Here is an 18,324-nt window from a genome sequence, read left to right on the forward strand (position 1 = left end):
GATGAAAGCGGTTTTCCACTCATCTCCTTCTCTCACCCGTAACAGGTTGTAAGCACTCCTCAGGTCTAAACTTGGTGAAAACCGACGCCTGCTGTAATGCTTCAAAAGTGGATGACATGAGAGGAAGGAGATGACCCCGTCCTTTTTCCCCACAAAGAAAAAATCCAGCCACGGCTGGAGACGTGGACGGCCGAATAATCCCAACAGCAAGGGATTCCTGGATGTATTACTCCATAGCTTTGCGTTCGGGCAAAGCTAATGAAAACAACCACCCCCTAGGAGGAGAAGTACCGGGGAGGAGATCGATGGAGATGTCGTGAGCTCTGTGAATGGGTAAGAAGCCGGCTTTACGTTTACTAAATACTTCTTTTAGGTCATATGCGACAGGGACATTATCAAGTCCCTTGATCTCTCCCTGGCCTTCCCCTTGGGGTGTCCGGAGAGGAGTCAAGCACGACTTCTCACACACCCCACCCCAACGACTGATGGTAAGATTAAGCCAATCTATGTCTGGGTTATGGCATTGGAGCCAAGGGGAGCCCAAAATAAGTCGGAGACTGGGTGCTGCTATAACGTAGGGGGTGATGGTTTCATGGTGAGTACCTATTTCAACAAACAGAGGAACATTTTGGTGGGTGATTTGTCCAGAGGTAAGCACACAACCATCGACTGCAGATACCGAGAGCGGTTTGTCCAAGGGGACCAGGGGAATAGCGAGAGACGACACAAGAGAGGCGTCGATGAAATTACCCGCGGCACCTGAGTCGACTAACGCCAGCAGCCTATGTTCACTGGACCCCCTCCATGAGATGACCACCTGGGGAGTTAGACCTGAAGCAGGGGAATAGCTGTCATGACCCATCGGGTGTACCCTATTCACCGATGGGTCTGCTCTTTTCCCTGCAGTTCGGGGCAGTTAGCGATTTTGTGTTCGGGGTCCCCACAATAAAGGCACCTACCCCCGCGTAAGCGATCTTGCCTCTCCACTCTTGAGAGACGCGTGTCCCAACTCCATGGGCTGTTCGCTTTTCTCCTCGGTCTCGGTCACTGTTTTGCGCAAAGGGGGGGGGGGGGGGTCAGTGGATGGGACATGTTTACCCTGTGACCGCCGGTGTTGTCTACAGTTGCGTAGGCGATTGTCGATTCTGATGGTGAGTTCGATCATGCTGTCGAGGTCAGCAGGAGGGTCCCTGAGGGACAACTCGTCTTTGATTACCTCGCTCAACCCCTCTGTATATATGGCCCCTAAAGCCTCTGATGCCCAATCGCTTTCTGCCGCCAGGGTATGGAATTGTAGGGAGTACTCGGCAACCGTTAAATTGCCCTGGCGCATACACAATAATTTTGAACCTGTTAGGCCGCCGGATGCGGGGTGGTAAAACGCCTGCCACATAACCTGTGAGAAGCGGTCAAATGTCGCGCAGGCTGTTTCTCCCACACGGGGGTGGCCCACTGTAATGCCTTTCCTGAGAGCAGAGCCATTACGTATGCGACTTTGGACCGTTCAGAAGGAAAACGTGAAGGTTGTTGCTCTAATATAAGGGAGTATTGGAGCAAAAACCCCTTGCAATCATCGGGATCACCGTTGTACCGCGCAGGAGCAGGCAGTACAGGCTCGCAACGAGCAATGTTGGCTGACTCGGGTGATGCGGCGAGAGCGCTAGGGGAAGCGTTAGATTGACTAGCTCCCTGGACAGCGGTAGAGATGTTTTGCAGCTGAGCTAGGATCTGTTGTAACGCCTGTTCGTGCCTACCGATAGCCTGTCCTTGCATAGCGAGAGCTGATCTCAACTCGCCGATATCTAGAGGGTTTGCCGGGTCCATAGTTGAGGCTGAGTTGTTCTGTAACGTGAACCCCCAGGGAACAGGGGACTCACGGGGTTTTTGTAGGAGATGAACCCAGGGGCAAAACCCAAAAGAAAACACGACAAACTGAGACCTCTGCCACTAAGCGGGAAACGCGGAAAAAGAAAACTGAGTAAAAACTCAGAAAACGAAAACAAAAAACACACGGAGGAAACCACTCGATGTGTCGTGATAAAAAGGGAGCACAAACGAACAAAACAAATACAAGCCAGGGAAGGGAGCTGGCTGAAAACAAAAAGCACATGGAGGAAATCAACTCAACGTGTCGTGATCAAAAAGGGAGCACAAACTAACAAAATAAATGTAAGCCAGGGAAGGGAGCTGGCTGAAAACAAAAGAACAAAAACTAAAAAATATATAGAGAAGAAACAGCTTGGGGAAAACTTGAGAAAGGCCAGAAAGGGCGCAGGAGAAGAGACCTTGAAAAATAGTAGAGAGAGAGAGAGAAACGACTGCAAAACAAAAATCCAGAAAAATACATTGTATGATTTTTAAATAATTAATTTCCATTTTATTGTGTGAAATAAGTATTTGATAACCTATCAACCAGTAAGAATTTTGGCTCTCACAGACATGTTACTTCTTCTTTAAGAAGCCCTCCTGTTCTCCACTCATTACCTGTATTAACTGCACCTGTTTGAACTTGTTACCTGTATAAGACACCTGTCCACACACTCAATCAGTCAGACTCCAACATCTCCACAATGCCCAAGACCAGAGAGCTGTGTAAGGACAGGGATAAAATTGTAGACCTGCACAAGGCTGGGATGGGCTACAGGACAACAGGCAAGCAGCTTGGTGAGAAGGCAACAACTGTTGGTGCAATTATTAGAAAATGGAAAAAATGCAAAATAACGGAAAATCTCCCTCGGTCTGGGGCGCCATGCAAGATCTCACCTCATGGAGCATCAATGATCTTGAGGAAGGTGAGGAATGAGCCCAGAACTACACAGCAGGACCTGGTCAATGACCTGAATAGAGCTGGGACCACAGTCTCAAAGAAAACAATCAGTAACACTCTACGCCGTCAAGGATTAAAATCCTGCAGTGCACGGAATGTGCCCTTCCTCAAGCCAACGCATGTCAAAGCCCGTCTGAAGTTTGCACATGACCATCTGAATGATCCAGAGGAGGATTGGGAGAAGGTCATGTGGTCTGATGAGACAAATAGAACCTATTGGTTTAAACTCCACTCGTCAAGTTTGGAGGAAAAAGAATGATGAGTACAACCCCAAGAACACCATCCCAACTGTGAAGCATGGCGGTGGAAACGTCATTCTTTGGGGATGCTTTTCTGCAAAGGGGACAGGATGACTGCACCGTATTGTGGGAAGGATGGATGGGGCCAGGTATCGTGAGATTTTGGCCAACAACCTCCTTCCCTCAGTAAGAGCACTGAAGATGGGTCGTGGCTGGGTCTTCCAGCATGATAACGACCCAAAACTGGCCTAGCCAGTCTCCAGACCTGAATCCAATAGAAAATCTTTGGAGGGAGCTTAAAGTCCATGTGGCCCAGCGACAGCCACGAAACCTGAAGGCTCTGGAGGAGATCTGTATGGAAGAGTGGGCCAAAATCCCTGCTGCAGTGTGTGCAAACCTTGTCAAGAACTACAGGAAACGTCTCATCTCTGTAATTGCAAACAAAGGTTTCTGTACCAAATATTAAGTTTCTTTTTCTGGTGTATCAAATACTTATTTCACACAATAAAATGGAAATTAATTATTTAAAAATCATACAATATATTTTTCTGAATTTTTGTTTTAGATTCCATCACTCACAGTTGAAGAGTACCTATGATCAAAATTACAGTCTTCTACATGCTTTGCAAGTGGGAAAACCTGAAAAATCAGCAGTGTATCAAATACTTGTTCTCCCCACTGTAGACTGTGGTGCGCTGGAGGAAGAGGACAAGGGCAGCGGGCGCAGGTGGGATGCGGCAGCCGAAGAACTGCAGGGGCTGGGCCGGCTCTGGCTCGGCCGCACTGTCTTTCCCTGGCCGATGAGGAAGGTCAGCTTAGGCCTGTTTGGTGCTTCCGGGATGGCCGTGGGCCGCACGGGTTGAGATGCGGAGAAAGAGAGAGACGATCCAGGGCCCGTCTTCGAGACGCTGCTGCTGTTGCTGCTGCCAGGCTTTGAGCCACCGTGGTCCTCCTTCACGGGAGAGTTATTCTGCAAAGTGAACAGCGGTCAGTTATGGGAAATCTGAATATCAGGAACAGAAAGTAAGAGTTTAACAGTGTAAACAAACAAAACACAGCCCTCTCAATTATACTAGTGAACAATAACAACCAGTTCCCAGTCAGATGTCCTGGCATGGTGCAGTGGTGTGGTGATACCTTCGCCATGTGAGGAGGAAGCTGTGGACCGATGAAGGAGGTGGAGGTGTACTGAGGCCCGTTCACCTTGGCCGTGCTGACCGGGTGAGGGGAGCAATGACCGGGACCATGGGTCACAGAGTTACAGTCTCCGTTTTTAAGATCTGTTGACCTAAAAATGATGGATGGGGGGGGGGGGGGGGATAAAAGTGTATAAAATGCCTTTTTAAATATTCCACTATTCAAAAATCTGGAGCTGGTTTAAACATTAGGTTGAAATTACCGCATGTAGAACAGTAAGTACGCTTGTTGGTTCAGCACTGATCGTATGTCACTTACATATACTGATGCATCATTCATCTCATACCACTGCTCATTACTAGTTTGTAATGTATAATTGAAACTTGGAAAGAAAGTTGACCCTTATGCACCTGAGTGACGTTAAGTTGGTAATAGTCCTCAGTAGTAGGTCGCTTGGCGCTGGGTGAAGACCTGTCTGGGTCGGAGCTGAGGCGTCGCACACACTTCCGCTCCTCACGCGCTCGTCTACCTTCTCTAGATCCTGGCGCACCAGACAGAGACACCATCACATCTTCCCTGCAGTCATCGTCGTTGGGCACAAAGGTGTCCGCGGTTGCCACAGGCCTTTCTAAAGCCACGTGCCCGTCGCCCCCCTGTGAGCAGAGGTCGTGGTTGGCCTCTGGGGGCGCCGTGGTGCCTTTCGTCACATGGGTGTCGTGGCAATAGATGGGCTCCTCAGCCGAGGCCATCTGGGTGCGAGGCGTGGTGTCGGTTGGCTTAGCTGGCGTCTCGGGGGCTGAATGGGGCCTGTGCGGAGGCGGGGAGGGGGTCCTCCTTCACGGGAGAGTTATTCTGCAAAGTGAACAGCGGTCAGTTATGGGAAATCTGAATATCATGAACAGAAAGTAAGAGTTTAACAGTGTAAACAAACAAAACACAGCCCTCTCAATTATACTAGTGAACAATAACAACCAGTTCCCAGTCAGATTTCCTGGCATGGTGCAGTGGTGTGGTGATACCTTCGCCATGTGAGGAGGAAACTGTGGACCGATGAAGGAGGTGGAGGTGTACTGAGGCCCGTTCACCTTGGCCGTGCTGACCGGGCGAGGGGAGCAATGACCGGGACCATGGGTCACAGAGTTACAGTCAATAAAAGTGTATAAAATGCCTTTCTAAATATTCCACTATTCAAAAATCTGGAGCTGGTTTAAACATTAGGTTGAACTTACCGGATGTAGAACAGTAAGTATGCTTGTTGGTTCAGCACTGATCGTATGTCATTTACAGATACTGATCCATTGTTCATCTCATACCACTGCTCATTACCAGACTGAAATAAAAACATTATTCCATCCATTAGCTAGAGTAGAAACTCAGTGCAAAAACGTAGAGAATGCTGAAACCGCGCAGCACATCAAACCTTCACATAGCAGTAGTAGTGTCCGGCGTGGCAGCTAATCCCGGAGTGGACCAGCACAGCGTACAGGCCGTAGAGCTGTGGCTCTCTGTGGGACTGTGACATGAACGGACGCATGTCCAGATACTCTGGGTACCTCATGTCCTGCACAGGGGGACAGAGAACAGTTGTGCAACGGCATAGATCACGTGAAACGACTAAGGAAAGTGTACAACAGTGCGGCAGAATTAAGTACGGTGGCCAAACCTTTGCAATTTTGTCTCCGTTGAAGTGAGCGAAGCGCTTTAGAGCAATGGTGAGGACATTGGAGCTACGGTGGACGGTAAAATCTCTGAGGCTTGAACCATTTTCTTACATCTACAAACACAACCAAATTCACAATGAGGACAGAAAAGATAATAGGCAACACAGACCACAGTAAATTCATCACTAGTGGTCCCATGACAACAAATAGAGCTTGGTTTATCTCCAGAGATAAACCGGTGTGCCTCATACTTATCCAAGATAGTCTTGCCGTGTGTTAAGGGACAGAAGTAAAGAGAACCTTGAAGAAGTTGATGAGGTGGTTTCAGAGAAGCGAAAACACACCTCATATAGTACAGAAATGTACAGACGACATTTATAAACACAACTATTCGTACGCCTTGCTGGGGGGGGTGGCGAATGCATTTGGGTGTCTGCTACCTGTTTGTTGTTGCCATAAAGGCAATCCCCTGCATTGTTTTGAGATTGTGGTGCGCGATTTCAAAATAAGAGCGGATAGCGCGAAGACAGGGACGAAAAGTGCGGCATGAAACAGACGCTTAATGAGGCGCAAATGTGCTCTGGGGACGGACACACAGCAGGTAATGGGAGAGATGGCGAAGGGGTCGTTAGTGACGGGGCGAGTGCAAGGAGACCTGGTCACAACATAAAACTGGGAGGGGGGAAAAAAAGGTGTTAGTGGCTCATGCAAGAGGACGCAATTTGGGGGGGGGGGGGGGGGGGGGGGGGGTTGAACAGTGAAGTTACCAGAGTGCCGTGTATCTCCAAGCGGCTCAAGTTTAGGAAGTCTAGAAACTTTGGGAGTTGCCCATCCAACTACAAACAGAAGTAAAATGACGCATTTGTAAAAACTCCACCAAAACACAAAAGGCAGGTTATGGAAAAACCGAGGTCAGATTAGGGATTCTTTGGAGTAGACTTCCATGTCGGTTTCACCGTAGTTATAAGGTAGCATATTGTTTTCTACAAGCACAATTGGAATTATAAATGCTACAAAAAATAAATTATACATTGTGTAAAACAAAAAAACAGTGAAGTCCAGTGAGTGTCACGTGTTTCAGTGCTGCTGAAGTTTGGCTAGAACTTTCACCTGGTGGAGGTGGTGGAGTGGGGCTCTAGGTGGAGACCTAAACCATCAGAGGTTCAACCCTGTTGTTTCTCCACCTCAGACGCAGTTTCCTCCTCTTCTTTTTGACCTGGTCTGCTGGCCCTGAGGAGGAGATAAAGCCTTTTAGCAGCCTAGATTAGGTTGCCAACGATCTGTTTCCCAGGGTGTCTCAGTTCTGCTGACTGTTTAATGACCCTAATTAAATAGCAATTGTAGTTTTTATTAAAGCCATCATTTTAAGTGTTAATTCAGGTTAATATCTAAAGCAAGGCTATCAAGTTCTACTGGTAGAAGCCCGCAGCTCTGTATAACTTAGTGCGCGACATGTTTTAACATTAGTGATTAATTTCATCAGCTAATCAAGTGTTTGCTGAGGTGAGTCAGGTGTGTTAAGAGGGGAAAATGCTGAGGGATGCATTGCAGATCAGAAAAGAGCGTGGACCTAGGGGACTAGAGTGTGGACTTAGGGGACTAGAGCGTGGACTTAGGGGACTAGAGCGTGGACTTAGGGGACTAGAGCGTGGACTTAGGGGACTAGAGCGTGGGCCTAGGGGACTAGAGCGTGCGCCTAGGGGACTAGAGCGTGGGCCTAGGGGACTAGAGCGTGGGCCTAGAGTGTGGGCCTAGGGGACTAGAGGGTGGGCCTAGGGGACTAGAGGGTGGGCCTAGGGGACTAGAGCGTGGGCCTAAGGGGACTAGAGGGTGGGCCTAAGGGGACTAGAGCGTGGGCCTAAGGGGACTAGAGCGTGGGCCTAAGGGGACTAGAGCGTGGGCCTAAGGGGACTAGAGCGTGGGCCTAAGGGGACTAGAGCGTGGGCCTAGGGGACTAGAGTGTGGGCCTAGGGGACTAGAGTGTGGGCCTAGAGTATGGGCCTAGGGGACTAGAGCGTGGGCCTAGGGGACTAGAGCGTGGGTCTAGGGGACTAGAGCGTGGGCCTAGGGGGCTAGAGCGTGGGCCTAGGATACTGGTACTACCAAGATAAAGGAGATAAGTAATCACTTTAAAACAACTTAATACATTTTATTTGGATCATATGAAACATTCTGACCTGATTTGGTGCTCTCAACATCCTCCTCCTCTGGTTTGCTTCTGCAATCCAGAGCGCCGCCCTGCAGGGCGTCCTCTCCCTTTCCCATCTCCTTATTGTCCTCCTGAAATAATTTACTAAATTAACTGAAGTTTGAACAGCGGTCTAATTAAGAGGACAGTCAGGAACATTGAGGCACATTAAACACCTCATTGGCTGGGAGGGAAACCTGCCTCATGAACAACACTGTTTATTGGCTGGATGGGGCTGGGCATGTTGGCACCCTCCTCCTCCTCCTTCTTCTCCTCCACTCGCCTCTCTTCCTGCTCCGCCTCCTCACGCTCTTTTCTGTCCCTACAGGAAGAGTAAACCCTTCAAAATATATATTTCACCAGAACCAACACAGTACTGTCTCTCTCACACACACGGTTTCCTGACCTCTCTTCCCGTATTATCCGCACTCGTTCCGCTCGCTCCTTCCTGTCTTGCTCCTCCCAGGCCCGCTGCTTGGCCGTGTCCCTCTGCACACGCTCAGAGATCGCCTCGTAGTCCTCGGCGATGTTGCTCAGGAGCCATTTCAGGCCTCTCCTGATGGACTTGTCCACCGTCCGGCCGTAGCCCAACACCGCCGAGCACGGCTCCTGGTGAGGTCAGCACAAGTTCAGCCTCGTCTCGTTGGCTTGTTTTCTCAAAGGTACAGCTGGATTGTACCCCCCCCAAGGAAAACCTTGTAGGCTACCAAGTTTCTCCCCACTGTGAAGATGCTCACTGAATAAATACTCACAAGCTGACAGCGACATTTTTGCTCATTGACCAGCTTCTCCAGTGATAGGCTCTCAATGATGTCGGCTTCAGGCAATGCTCCTTCCTGGTCCTGCTTATTGGCCAGTCTGGGGGGGGGGGGGGGGGGGGGGGGTATAGAGTGAGCTGTGTGTGTACGCCAAGTGAAAGCTCTCACAAACACATGACTCAAGGTCTGCACTTCAGAGCACTGAAGAGGGGTGTGTGTGTGTGCATGTATGTGCCTAACACGGACAAAACACAAACAACACCGGACAACCAATACATCCTCATGGTGTCTGCCGTCTGCGATGTTGTGTCTCGTGATGTCTGTTACCAAAATATCACGTTGGAGAACCATCTATGACAGGAGATGTCATGTGGAAGATCTAAGGTCTGTGCTGCTCACAGTGACGTTGTAGGAACTATGGTGTGCAGGGGTGCTCTGAAGGCTGCGAGGAGGTGCAGGAAACGAGACGCGTGTGAGACGTAACGAGAGACGTGCCACTCACACTAGGACGGGCTTGCCGGCGATTCGAGGGTGTCCGAGGACCTCGGCCATGGTGGCTCTGGTCTCATGGATCCGCTGGATGTCGCTGGAGTCCACCACGAACACCACGCCGTGCGACTCTGAGTAATAGTTCTCCCAGATGCCGCGGATGCGCTTCCCGCCGCCGAGGTCGAAGATGGTCACCTGGAACTTGCCTCGTTTCAGGTCCACCTTGGAGAAGCCCACCGTGGGGGCCACATTGACTGGGTTCTCTGAGGGAGAGACATGCGTTACTGTGAGACTACGGTGCGCTTAGCGACCCGCAGTAGCTTTAACCTTGGAGCGAGCTGAACTTGTACCGACTCCGAGAGCGAGACTGGAGAGTTTCAGCCTTTACCCAGAGCTTTACTGCTCATCTCATTAGCGTCCGTCTACATCACACCCTGCTCAAGGCTCTATATCTAACAGGGCATTGCATTGAAGAATATTTAGCTGCTTCTGTCTACTGGGCCAACACAAGACAATGAGACCTGCAGGGGTGGTACGTGCTCGTTACTGTGAGATATGTTGAATGCTAAAATGTTGGGAAACAAAAGCAAACTACTGTACTTTAGAGCCACGCCTTAAAACACATTACAATATTTAGAAGACCTTTTATATATTTAGAAGAAAAGATAGACTTTGAAAAAGAAGAGAATAATAAGTAAATAAAAGCAAGAAATTGCAGTTACAAATGACAAACCAGTATATTAATCACGATATGCTGTATGAAAGGGTGGGTATAAAACACTATGGCATCTGCACCTTGCCATTAGGAGTTTAAGGTGATGGATGAATGGCATACCACACACACACTCACACACACTCAGTGTAGCCTCACCTCCCTGAATGCCCCGCACGGTTGCAGTCTTGCCAGCGTTGTCCAGGCCCACCATCAACAACGTCACCTTCCTGTGAGCACACACAAGCACAACGCTCAATGACTCAGGCTGCGTGTGGGCACAGCCCCGTGAAATGTTCTGGCCCAGGACTGCCACAGTGTGTTGGGATTAGCTGGGGATTTGCACTTTAGTCCTGAAGGATTAGTGGCCAGGTTGTTGGAGGGCAGTGTTAGTGTTTAGCATTCGGTGACACTAAATTAGCAGTAGGCAGCAAGCTTTATCACCGACTTTAGAGTACTCTTTACGTTGGGGTTGTGGTTTGAGCTGTATACTCAATCAAGGGAAGGACTCTGGGTCTTCCACATCTTAGTGTATAGCTGCAACTGGGATTAACTAATATTTGGCCCAATTCACTCTCACCGTAAAACAACTTACACCAGGAAACAGTAGAACAGGCGTACTCAACTAAATTTGTCCGCGGTCCAATTTTGGCAGATACCTGCGAACGTAAGAACCGTGACGGAGTGTTTTTTCAATAGCCAGGGCTCTCAAGTCTCACGCATTGAGCGTGTGACACACGCATTTGACCGTCTTCACACGCTCACACGCCACACTTCCGATTTCACACGGCGAGAAAAAAAAAATCTAGTTTATTTACCTCCGATCCATATATATATATATATATATATATATATATATATATATATATATATATATATATATATATATATATATATATATAATATATGTCGCCCTCCACTGGCAATCGATCGCGATATACAAACCCCCCCCCCCCCCCCCCCCCCCCCGACTTTTTTTTGACCGTGTTATATACTATATGACCTAACACAAGGATTGTCTGCTACGGAGGAAATTCAAATGACGGGGGGGGGGGGGGGCTTTCTTCTTTCATGAAACTTTCTTGTCCCGGGCCCCAGCAAGACTGTCAACTATTCGTACGCCATTGTATATGCTATACAATACTTTGTCTAAATACATAGTACTTAGAAAAACAGATAAAAAAAAAACAGAAAAACTATTAAGAAAAACAGATTTAAGCTCCTCTACACTGCAATTACGTGGTCGTGCAGATTTATGGACAGTTTATAATCAAAATACACTGACTTACCTTGCAGGCTTACGCCACCTTTTCAGCCAGCTACAGCAGCTCGCCATCTCACTAAACCTTATAATCTAGCTTTATAATCAAGCCTAAATGGTCAAGTATCTAAGAGGTTAGGTGAGTGACAGGCAGGGAACGACACCGTGATCGGTCTGTGTCCCGTTAGGCTGTAGGCTGCTTAAACCCTCCAAAACACTTAACTAACTAACTTAACTAACAGGTAAACTAAATACAATTTAAACACAGATATTTAAAAAAGAAAGGTAATTACAGATATATACAGAAAAACAGTTGGTTTTGATATAGTATGTATTAAACTTGGTCGATACACGATCGTTAAAGGTAGCGCTAGCTAACTTTAAAATCAAAACAAGACGCTTTGGTTGCTGTTTACGCAGCGTTCTCTGGCTGCTATGGCTGCAGGTGATTTCATACGTTCTGTCCCGCTGGCACGACCGTCCATCTCGGCAGTAGCGCCCCTAGTGGACGGTGTGAGGATGTCAGGCCCAACACCTCACACGTCTCGGTAGCCGCTAAGCGATACAAGAGTAGTTTAGTAACTTTTATTCTGTGAAAAGAAACCGATTACATTGCATACTTGGAGTCGAGGTCCAGTTTTTGTAACCTTCCTACACTCTTCAGTGACAAGTTATGATCAGTGGGATTCATTTTGGAATAAACAAAAACATTTTATACTTTCATATATGCATTTTATTATTTTTTTAGGACAAACATTTTGATATAAACCCTTGAACCCATCCCAATTATATATACCATTTTAATTTTTTTCAAACATTTACACAAGATAGAAAAAAATAACAAATAAGTAAATCACTGTTGCTCTTTGGAACAGTTCTGACATCTTTCTGTTGAGAATATATTTCTTCTCTTCATAATTCTGTTTAAAGAGAAGTCCTTTAGCAGGACACATAACATCAATGCTTTAGGAAGTTGTATGACTGAGACACACACACACACGCGCGCACACATAAGCACACTCTCACACTTTAATAGTTGAACCCGTCAATGAGATGGAAGTGCTAAGAAACAGCTTGGCTTTGTTGCACTGTAAAAAAAAACATTTTTTTAACAGATTTATTTATTTATTTATTTATTTATTTATTTATTTGGCCCACCTCTACCCCCCCCCCCCCCCATCTTTGGAGGACAACTTTGTTTTTATGTACAGATTTAAATGGCAATTATAACAATTCTGTATAATATATAGTATAGTGATAACAATATATAGTGATAACAATATGCAAAGTAATAATTATTGGGGTTAGGTGGACCAAGAAAAGAGGGGGAGAGAAATAATAAAAAGGGAAAAGACAAAGAGGTAGGAAAAGAAAGAAGAAGAAAAAGAAAAGAGGAAAAAAAATAATAATAATAATAATAATAAAAATAAATAAAACACGCAACCAGCTCAAATGACCACTGCAAAGAAGAACAGAAAGTAAACCAAATACATATAGTACAGATGAGTGCGATGCATGGGTGTGTGTGAGTGTGTGTTTATGTGCAACCTAAAAGTGCAAGATAGGATAGATGTATGGAATGTACTTACCAGCAAGGGTGGGTAGCTGCGACAACATTCCCCCAGAGGCCAGAGGCGGGCAGAGAGAGACCCGGGAACCCCACCCGCCCACGGCCCCCCACGGAGCGGTGGAGTACCAGAGCCGCACTTCCCAGAAACCCTCACATGCCCGCCCCCGCAGGCGGGAGAGAGAGACCCTGGACAGCGCCCCACCAGTCAAGGAGCGCAGGTCCAGGGGAACCAGAGGGAACAGAGCGCCTCCCCCCCAGGAAGCCCCCCCCCCCCCCCCCCAGGGGCCAGCGGCAAAGCCACAGCGCCACGCGCCCGGAAAGCCACCCACCACCCGGCCGCCCCATACCACCACCGCCCAGGGGAGCGGGCCAACCGCCCCTACGCCGGGGGGCCAAGCCGGACTCCGGAGCCCCAAGGCGCCCCCCCTCTGGAGTGGTGCAGTAATCTCAGGGGAGCATCCGGGAGTGAACCGGGCACGACCAGCCCCGACCCAGAACCAGCTGTCCTCACCCATACACTCAAATTCACATTACATTCGCCCCTATACACCCCTACCATGCACACACCCACCCCCATACACATATACATACACTCAAATTCACCCTCACACCTCCAAACCTGGCCATATATCCCCTCCCTCCAACACGTACTCATTCATCCACCTATTCAGAAACAAGAAGAAAACAAGGACAAAGACACACACTTATCCAGACTAGCACACCCTCTGCGGCAGGGGCAAATGGCTGGACCAGCAAGGACCGGTAGTGGTCCTAGGAAGCCACCAGCCCAGTCCCGTGCCAGCGACCCCCCCCCCCCCCCCCCCGCCCCGGCAGGGAGCAGGAAGCGGGTGAAGGAAGGCCTTCCCACCCCTCCACCCCCAATGTTGTGTGTAGGTGTTGGTGTATATGCATGTGTAGTAGTGTGTGATACTATGGTGCAGTTAAAATTGAGGAGACAGGTGCTAGGACAAACGTGAGTGCATGTCCACACCGTCCCCTCAAAGGCCCTCAATGTCTAAAGTGCAGTAAAAACTGAGGGACAGACAGTGGTGAGGAGACGGGTGAACCATGGCAGCAGGCCCACCTCGTCAACCTCTGGGTACATGCCTGTCCCCAGAATCCTAAATGAACAAGGATGTGTGTGTGTGTGTGTGTGTGTGTGTGGGGGGGGTGGGTGGGTGGGAATGCTTAGGTCCAGAGGAAAGGGTCCTCTGGAAGAGGAGAGCCAGCTTGCTAGCTGGCTCATTGAGCACCGAACTTCACTGCCCCCCCAGCTCAAGGCAGGGAGCGGTCGACCGGGGGAGACCAGGGCGGCAACCCTCCCCACCACAGAGGTGGGACCAAGTCAGTGTTTTGCAAGTCTCAAGTAAGTCCAAGTCTTTATCCTCAAGTCCCGAGTCAAGTCTCAAGCAAAGACAATCAACTCAAGTCAAGTCTCGAGTCAAGACAGGCAACCGTCAAGTCAAGTCCCAAGTCTGAAACTTGGAATTTCAAGTCCTTTCGAGTCTTTTTTTTTTTTACAGGCACCAACGCTTTACGAATGCTACGCTGATGCGTTTACTCGTTTTGTTGGTGTCCGCCAGCCAAAAGATGACAGATCATTTACATTTTATCTTCTCTTAATTACATAAATGTACTTAAACAAGAATGTTTCGTTACTTCATTTTACACGAAAATAGCAAGCTTCATCGTAAGCAAGATGCTGTCATTACGAATGATTATTCTAAACATTTGGATAAAATGTTTAAAGATAGACTAAATAAAATGTTAGGGTTATTTTTTCATTGTTTTCTGTTATTGTGGGGTCACGGTGTAGCCTACTATTGTTACCTGGAGATTCAGTGGGGTCACATATTCTGATGGCTGCCGTCAGAATTGATGACCCCAGTTAAAAAGGCTCACCTGTACATCCCATTCATGATTTCTTTGTTGGCTGCAATGGTGAGGGGATGGTAAATCTTGTTTAAGTACATTTAAGTAATTAAGAGACGATAAATGTAAATATAAACATCTGTCATATTCTGGCTCGTGGACACCAACAAAACGAGTAAAGAAAGTGCATCAGCGTAGTTTACGTAGCATTCGTAAAGCATTTGTGCCTCTGAACAGAAACTGTGAAATAGCGCCCCCTGTGGTCACAAAACTCGACGGTCACAGAATCTGGTGTAACGCTGGTCTGCGTCAGAAGGACGGAAATGAAATTAATGGGGCGCACTTTATAAATATTAATATGCATTTTAAAAGATTTGGGGTTAAAAAAAAAATCAAGTCTTTGCAAGTAAACAGGTTCAAGTCCAATTCAAGTCCCAAGTTATTGGTGTAAAAGTCCAAGTCAAGTCTAAGTCTCTGAATATTTTTTCAAGTCAAGTCAAAAGTCTTAATATTAATGACTCGAGTCTGACTCGAGTCCAAGTCATGTGACTCGAGTCCCCACCTCTGCCCCACCACCACATCCAAGCCCGGATCCACACCACCCCCACCACAGAGAGCAGCCGGTCCGCACATCCACATACACCTAGACACACATTTCCTTCATACACGTATGCATTCACACACATTTAACCCATAAATATATACATCTATACACATATACATACATACATCCATCCATATATATAAATATATACATACACATACATACATATATACATATATATCTACACATACATATACACCCACACACGCTTGTCCCATATACACCACACCCCTGTGTATGCACCCACAACCATACCAATCGCACAGTGATCAAACGATGACAGACATCAACAGTATTGAGGACATGCTGGTCGGAGTCCGGAACCCTACCTCCCGGCCCACCCCAGACATCCCCATCATCCACCACCCCACTCCCACCACCCAGGCACCTCGGAGCCCCAAGGCCCAGACCCAACGCCCCGACCCAGGCCGACCGACCCACCCCACCCAGCGGCGCAACCGCAGCGGCGCAGGTCCCCCCGCACGGGCAGGGCCCCAGCTCGGGGTCGGGGGGCCCCAGGCACCAGGCCCCAGGTCCCGCCACCAGGCCCCACAGGGGAGGCCAGCCACCCCGCCAAGGGCCAGCATCTGCTCCCCCCACGCCCCGGCCCCACACCCCAGAGCCCAGAGGGAGCGCCACCCAAGCCCCCCCCACCACCGCCCGACAGGGCAAGCACATGTCATCCCAGGTCGGCAGCCCCGGCCCCCCCGCCCCGAAAGTGGCCGGCACGAGCAGTCCCCCCGGGGTCGACCCCCAGCCACCAACCGGCCCTCCGGGAGCTGAAGCCCCCGCCAACCACCCCGACTAGCTAATGGAACTGATCAGTGGGAACCAAAGAGAATTAAATTCCTCCAACTGGTCTTTAGAGGAAGCAGACATTCTCTCCAGACAGATGTTATCAAGTAATACATTTTTGTAATGAGTAATATGCAGGTCCTTTTTCGTTTTCCAATTGATAAGAATGGTTTTCTTGGCGATGCATAGGGCAGTGAGAACTATGTGTGATATGTCTGCCTCTGTATCTAATTCACTGACGTCTCCTAAGATGCACAGTCTGGGGGAAGTTGGGATGCAGCTTTTAAGCCCCGTGGACAATTCTACACATACCTTCTGCCAGAATTCCTTAACAGGCCTACAATCCCATATAGCATGCATATAGTTATCAATTATATTGCCTGTACAGTGGGTACATATGTTTGATTGTGCTAGGCCCATTTGGAACATCCTTTGTCCTGTATAGTGTGTTCTGTGAAGGACTTTGTATTGTATAAGTTGTAAGTTGGGGCTTTTACTTATTTTGAAGATATTTGTACATATGTCGGTCCAGAAATGTTGATCTGGATTAATAAATAGATCTCGTTCCCATTTGGCTATCGGAAGGGAGATTGAGTCATCAAATTTTAACAATAATTTATACAGTTTTGATAATAATTTAGGAGTATATAGATTTAAAAATTCAGTTATCCATGCTGATATTTCTAAATTCAGTTGATTGCGGTTGAATCTCTGTTGAATGATGGATTTTAATTGTTGATATTCCAGAAATCTACTGTTGTTTATTCCATATTCTGATACAAGTTCCTGGAATGTGACAAAGTTTCCATCTTTAATAACATGTTCTAAATTTTTTATTCCCCTGTCATGCCATGATGAAAAATGTAGTACTTTCTTGTTCTGACAGATGTCTGGATTGTTCCAAATGGGTGTTAGTTTGCATGGGATGAGTGGGGACCGAGTTAATTTAAGGAATTCCCACCAGGCTGTCAGTGAAGTATTTATATTAAGGCTTTTAAAACAGTCCTGACGCTTAATATTAGAGCTAATATTTTAACAGATATTTACTGTAAATCGATACAGTATTTTTCTGTCTTTTTCATAATAAGAGAATATACCTGTAAAATACAGGAAAATGACTTTTTAAAATAAAACTCCTTTAAATATACAGTCAAAGTCTGTAAATTTAAATTACAAGAATTTCTTGTTTTATAACAGGATTGTATATATTTTTAAGGGTCTTGAGTTTTTATTTAGTAGTTATCAGTGTAAAAATGCAGTTTTCAGTGTAAAAACACAGAACAATGCCTTTTTGTTCTTTTGTTCATCGGGTGATGCTCGTGTATCAGCCAGAGAAGGTGTGTCGTATTGTGAAGGCATGTGGGGTCCTGCACAATGTTGCGCACAGGTATGCTGTGCACCCAGCGAACCCAGAGCCAGGACAAATTAATGCGCAGCGCAAATTTTAACCAATTATTTTATTGAGTCGCTGATGCTAGTGAGCGCATCACTGATATTTTTAGGTGCATTATATAATTCTGCCAGTGTGCATTATTCTGACCCCACAACATTTAAAGCTTCACACACGCTATCCCACTCAGACCTTTTGCGCTTTGCCGTAATGCCACAACGTGTCAAACAAACATTTTTTCCGCACCTCTACCTCATTCAGGAGCGCCTCTACTTTCACATTCAGTGAAGTTTCTCAACGCCGGAGCACTAAGCCCCTCTGGGGCGGAGCAGTAACCACAGGGGAGCAGCTGGGAGTGGACGGGGCACGACCAGCCCCCGACCCAGAACCAGCCGTCCTCACTCATACACTCAAACTCATATATACATTCGCCCCTATACACCCACACAACCCCTTATATACCCCCTATCATCACCCGCACACGTAGACCCTCACACATATACACCTACACGCACATGCACATTCACCCCAACATAAAATCCTCCACACATTCGACCACACCCATATACACTCCTGCGCACATATACACACCCCCAAATGTACCCTCAGCCCAATATATTCACACACACCCATATATTCCCCCCCAACATGTACTCCTTCATCTACCTGTACAAAAAGAGACAAGGACAAAGACACACACTCATCCAAACCAACACACCCTCCGCGGCGGGGGTGAATGGCTGGACCAGCAAGGATCGGTAGCAGTCCCAGGACGCCACCAGCCCAGCTCCGCGCTAGTGACCCACCCCCGCTCCAGCAGG

At 47.7% G+C, this 18,324-nt stretch overlaps 1 protein-coding gene across 1 annotated transcript; it reads right to left on the minus strand.

The window, feature by feature from the left end:
• Positions 1-355: 355 nt before the first annotated feature.
• On the minus strand, positions 356-11,963 carry LOC143501889 (ADP-ribosylation factor-like protein 13B). The gene is made up of 18 exons (XM_076995049.1): positions 11,893-11,963; positions 11,689-11,773; positions 11,301-11,365; positions 10,171-10,241; positions 9,313-9,562; positions 8,805-8,910; positions 8,459-8,661; positions 8,254-8,374; positions 8,042-8,144; positions 6,975-7,094; positions 6,632-6,700; positions 5,867-5,977; positions 5,624-5,764; positions 5,433-5,533; positions 5,223-5,298; positions 4,614-5,055; positions 4,204-4,354; positions 356-4,036 (listed from the first exon to the last, which is right to left on the minus strand). The coding sequence occupies exons 1-10, from the start codon at positions 11,961-11,963 to the stop codon at positions 7,012-7,014; spliced, it is 1,158 nt and encodes a 385-aa protein (XP_076851164.1). The 3' UTR covers positions 356-4,036; positions 4,204-4,354; positions 4,614-5,055; positions 5,223-5,298; positions 5,433-5,533; positions 5,624-5,764; positions 5,867-5,977; positions 6,632-6,700; positions 6,975-7,011.
• Positions 11,964-18,324: the final 6,361 nt, after the last annotated feature.

Source organism: Brachyhypopomus gauderio, unplaced genomic scaffold (assembly GCF_052324685.1).
Source record: "Brachyhypopomus gauderio isolate BG-103 unplaced genomic scaffold, BGAUD_0.2 sc175, whole genome shotgun sequence".
Taxonomy (NCBI): domain Eukaryota; kingdom Metazoa; phylum Chordata; class Actinopteri; order Gymnotiformes; family Hypopomidae; genus Brachyhypopomus; species Brachyhypopomus gauderio.

Excerpts from the sequence above, each read along its gene's own strand:
- LOC143501889 (XM_076995049.1), bottom strand. The coding sequence starts at position 11,963 with ATGAATCCCACTGATCATAACTTGTCACTGAAGAGTGTAGGAAGGTTA. Across the intron at positions 11,366-11,688 it reads TAGCAGCCAGAGAACGCTGC|ATTATAAGGTTTAGTGAGAT; the intron begins GTAAACAGCAAC and ends TTATAAAGCTAG. Across the intron at positions 8,911-9,312 it reads GCCGGCAAGCCCGTCCTAGT|ACTGGCCAATAAGCAGGACC; the intron begins GTGAGTGGCACG and ends CCCCCCCCCCAG.